The sequence below is a fragment of the Crocodylus siamensis genome, chromosome 14 (assembly GCF_052110815.1).
Source record: "Crocodylus siamensis isolate JL-2025a chromosome 14, ASM5211081v1, whole genome shotgun sequence".
NCBI lineage: Eukaryota > Metazoa > Chordata > Crocodylia > Crocodylidae > Crocodylus > Crocodylus siamensis.
Window position 1 is genome coordinate 2,802,546 of NC_143408.1, and position 3,984 is coordinate 2,806,529.

Sequence of the window (3,984 nt, forward strand, 5' to 3'; positions counted from 1 at the left end):
TTTATTAGGGGCGTTGGGGTCACTCCAACGGACTCCGTCCCTTTCCCCAGTCCATGGACCTGGGGTCCCTCACCCCAGCCCCTCGGGGGGACCAGGAGATGCTGCTGTTCCCTGTTTTATAGCTGGGAAGGACGTGGGCTGGGGAGCCAGAGCTGCCTCGGTGCCGGTCAGCGATGGGTCCTGGGGCTGCAGAAGAGGGGGGGAGTGAAAGGGACCCCCAAACAGGCGGCCCCCAAGGGTGCGATGGGGCTCCAGATGCTGCCGGGAAGACTCACCGGACCACGGCCCAGGTGCGGGCGACCAGGCTCCTGTGCCGGGCAGCTGGGAGCAGTCCCCGGGGCCTCCTGGTGTCTCCCTGCCGGCTCCTGGCCAGGGCGTGGGGCAGGCGCCATCCCTCCGGCCTGAAACCAGACAGGTTGGGGGGTCTCCAGCATCCCATCAGGCCCAGGGCAGGTGACGACACCAGCTCCTGAGCACCTCCAACCCCCCCTTGCTCCTGCTCGGCTCCCAGATCTGGTCCTCTGGGCATGCACATGGCAGGGGGCAGCGTGGTCCAGTGGTTAGGGCTAGGCCTCCTGCCTCCTATTCCTGGACTTGCTGAATGAGCTCGGGGGTCATGGGCCCTCTGGGTGCTAGAGGCTCCCAGGGGCCTGCAGCCAGGGAGGGGCTAAGGGCTCCTGCCTCAGTTTCCCCTCCTAGTGCCCTTTAGCGAGTCTCCGCCTTGCCTGAGCCCTGTGCCCTGCTGCTCCACTGCCCTGCCCCGCCAAGGCGGGTCGTGCCAGCCTGGGGAGAGCCTCGGCTCATCCCTGCCTGTGCTCTGCTCCCCCGGGGGCACTCACTCGCTGCCCAGGCCGGCGTCGGCGTCCTGCAGCTCTGTGCGCAGAGCCCTCAAGGTCTGGGCGATGAGCCGGTGGTGCCCACTGGACGTGGTCTCCTGCAGCCGCCACAGAAGCAGGCGCGTGGGGAGCTGGACGTCCGGGGAGCGTGGGGGCCACAGGGCGTCCAGCACATTGGCCTGGGGCAGAGGAACAGCATCGCCCCCCCCGCAGCCGCCAGCGGGGCCCCGGGCCGGCCCGTCCCAGGCAGGGACTGTGGGGGCGTAGGAGTGGGGGACTCCTGCCGGACCCAAGTTTTCCCTGCCCTCCTGCAGTGGAGCGGGGCCCATGTCGCACCAGGCCCCTCGGGATCTGCCGGGCTGGGACCCGAGGGGAGCACCCACTGTCTCCGCGGCGCTGCGCTGCTTGGAGGCTGATGCCTTAGCCGCCACGACCAGCAGCGGTAAAGAAACGGGGGGCCCCGGCTCCCGCCCCAGCACCAGTGGGGTGCCTGCCAGCCCCCATGCCCGGCTCTCGGGCTGCCCGGAGGTTACTGCTTCTTGCTGGCGCTCCTGGGGCCATGGTGCTATGGGGGGCAGCGGGGTGCCCCTGCCAGCCTGATCCACTCTGGGGGCTGGGCTGGAGGTCTGCCCATCGCTGCCTCCGTGCCCATCGGCTCCCTGTGCCCCGCGGCTGGGCACACGCCTCGGCTCGGGGCTCTCCACGACGCTGTCCAGGATGGGGCGAAGGTCAACCAGGATCTTCTTGGTCCGGGGGGCAGCGGCAGGCGGCTGCGAGGGGCAGCAGCTGAGCGGAGAAGAGGCCATCTCCTCTTTCGGTGCGGAGGCCTTGGCAATGGCAGTCTTCTTCCTCCTTTCCCTCCGCCGGCCGGCCCTGGGCCCCCACCGGGACCCAGCCAGATCCTGCCCCGGGCTCCCCGCCAGGCACCGCGTCATTGCCGTGGGGGCATCTGGAATGAGAGAGGCCCCTGAGCACAGCCCGGCTCCGGCCAGGCCCCTGCAACACCCAGGCCAGGCTGGACTGAGCGCTGAGCGCTGAAGGTAGGGCCTGCCCCTCTGCTCCGAATCCAAGCCCTGTCCGTGTCCCTCCGCTCTGCCCAGGCAGCGCCTCGTGCCACCCACCCCCACCCCACTCCTTCACGTGCGTGCACTGCTCTTTACTCCTCCATACTGAGCGGCCGCCACATCCCACCCCAGAGGTGGCCGCATTTCAGCCTCCAGGGAAGGGCTCCGTGCCTGGAAAGCCCCTGGGAAGCCATCAGGCTGTGCCGGGCTGGGCGCAGGGTTACGGCTGAGCCCTACCTTCCCCGGGGTGCTGCGGCAGTGGGAGGCGGAAGATCAGGTCTGCCCAGACGATGGGGGGCAGGCGCCGCGGCCAGCTCCTCGGCTTCGGGGGCTGCAAGCCCATGCCTGTCGGCTGTGGCTGGCTCCCGGGATCTGCCTGGAAGGTGCTGGTGGGGCAGCCGCGTGGGCAGGGGTGCTAGGCTACAGCGAGCCTGGAGGGACTGGACCCAGGCGGGCCACAGGTCCCCACCGTGCCCCCGTGCAAGGCCCTGTCCCATGCGCAGCCTGCTCCGCCCGGACCTGGAGGTAACCACAGCACAGCCAAGAAAACCAGAGGAGCAAGGCGGCTTCACCAGCTCCAACAATGGCCCTGCGTGCCTGCCATGGGGTGGGGCCCGCCTGCCCGCTCTTAAGGTGGACTCAGGGCCTGGCTCCCTGCCCCCCTGGGGTGCTGGCCCCTCCATATACCCCCCAGCCCCTGCTCCCCCATCAGTGATGCTACCGCTCTGCCCCCTGCTCCCTTGTGGTGTGCGCCAGGGAGGCTATGGCCATGCCCAGGTACTGGGGCCCTTTGCGCCTGGTGCTGTATGTGCCCCGAAGTGCATCAGATCTGGTGGGTAGAGGTGGGAACAAGGTGGGGCGCAGCCTGCCAGCGGCTTGGCTAAGGGGGCAGATTGCAAGCTGGGAGGGACTGGGTGGGACCCCAGAATATCCTGGGGGCATCTCAGCTGCCTGGGCCCCGTGTGTTGGCAGCAAGTGGGCAGGAATTCAGTGCCCCTTGTTGCAGCCCCCGTGTCCGCATGGCTGGGTGGGAGGCATGTTCACATGCGTGTTGATGCGTGGGGCTCCCTTCCTACTTCTTTTTTGCAGGTGCCAGGAAGCCCCGTGCCAACCCCGCTGCTGTCTCCTGCCCTGCTCCACCTTAGTGGCACTGCCAGAGGCTTCCCGGGCGCTTGGTAGCAACGCAAACAGTGCTGTCAACAGACCGGACCCATGCTTCAGCCGCTCCCGGGCCAGGGATGCCAGCAACCCATCCTGGCATGACCTGGGCACCCGCAGGGCCAGGCAGCCATGGGTCTGCCACCCCTGGACAGGGCACAGCCACCCAAGCTGATGAGGCCGAGCAAATACAGGGGCCAGGCCAAACTAAATCAAGGCCCAGCCCAGGCACCGTCTCCCTGGCTGGCTCAGAGCAAACACAGCGCTGTCTGCCCTTGGTGTGGGCAGAGCTTGGCTGGGTCAGGGCAACAAAACAAAGAAGCTGGCAGGGGCTGGAGCTCCGTCTGCACTAGGGCTGTGGGGGCAAGGCCTGGCGGGGAGCCCCTGGCAGCCCCAAGGTGGCAGGGAAGGAGGAAGAGCCGGGGTGGGGATTTGGGAGCCGGGCCTGGGCACCAAAATGGGCGAGGTTCATCAAAGGAGGGCAAAATATGACCCCGAGGGAGCAAAATATGGAACGCTTCACGAATTTGCGTGTCATCCTTGCGCAGGGGCCATGCTAATCTTCTCTGTATCGTTCCAATTTTAGTATATGTGCTGCCGAAGCGAGCACGAACAGTGCACCCAGTATGACCTTATTTAAAGCTCAAGATGCTGGGAAATATACAGGTTACGGAGAATTTTGGTGTTTTTAAATCCTATCTCATTGAAATGCAGATATAGTGCTTAATAAGGATGTGCAGCTCTGCATGCGGGTAGCGTCCTTTTTCATTCGTGATTCTAATGTTTTTCGGACTCGGAGGCATTTTTCGCTCGCGCAGGGTGTGACGGGATTGGCGTGGCTCTCCCGCCCCCCGCGGGCTATGTAAAATAGGGGCGGGGCGTCGCGCTGCTCAGCCGCCGGCGTCCCAGGGTGCTTTGCGGGCGGC

At 66.5% G+C, this 3,984-nt stretch overlaps 1 protein-coding gene and 1 non-coding gene across 2 annotated transcripts; both read right to left on the reverse strand.

The window, feature by feature from the left end:
* Window positions 1–100: 100 nt before the first annotated feature.
* Window positions 101–2,243, reverse strand: LOC149853153 (uncharacterized). Its single transcript, XM_090027907.1, has 4 exons — window positions 2,138–2,243; window positions 840–1,785; window positions 276–401; window positions 101–186 (listed from the first exon to the last, which is right to left on the reverse strand). The coding sequence occupies exons 1-4, from the start codon at window positions 2,241–2,243 to the stop codon at window positions 168–170; spliced, it is 1,197 nt and encodes a 398-aa protein (XP_089884033.1). The 3' UTR covers window positions 101–167.
* A 1,318-nt stretch (window positions 2,244–3,561) lies between these two features.
* On the reverse strand, window positions 3,562–3,668 carry LOC149853154 (U6 spliceosomal RNA). Its single transcript, XR_016439224.1, has one exon. It is a non-coding gene; the product is annotated as a U6 spliceosomal RNA (small nuclear RNA).
* Window positions 3,669–3,984: the final 316 nt, after the last annotated feature.

Excerpts from the sequence above, each read along its gene's own strand:
- LOC149853153 (XM_090027907.1), bottom strand. The coding sequence starts at position 2,243 with ATGGGCTTGCAGCCCCCGAAGCCGAGGAGCTGGCCGCGGCGCCTGCCC. Across the intron at positions 1,786-2,137 it reads GCCGCAGCACCCCGGGGAAG|ATGCCCCCACGGCAATGACG; the intron begins GTAGGGCTCAGC and ends CTCTCATTCCAG. Across the intron at positions 402-839 it reads GACGCCGGCCTGGGCAGCGA|GCCGGAGGGATGGCGCCTGC; the intron begins GTGAGTGCCCCC and ends GTCTGGTTTCAG.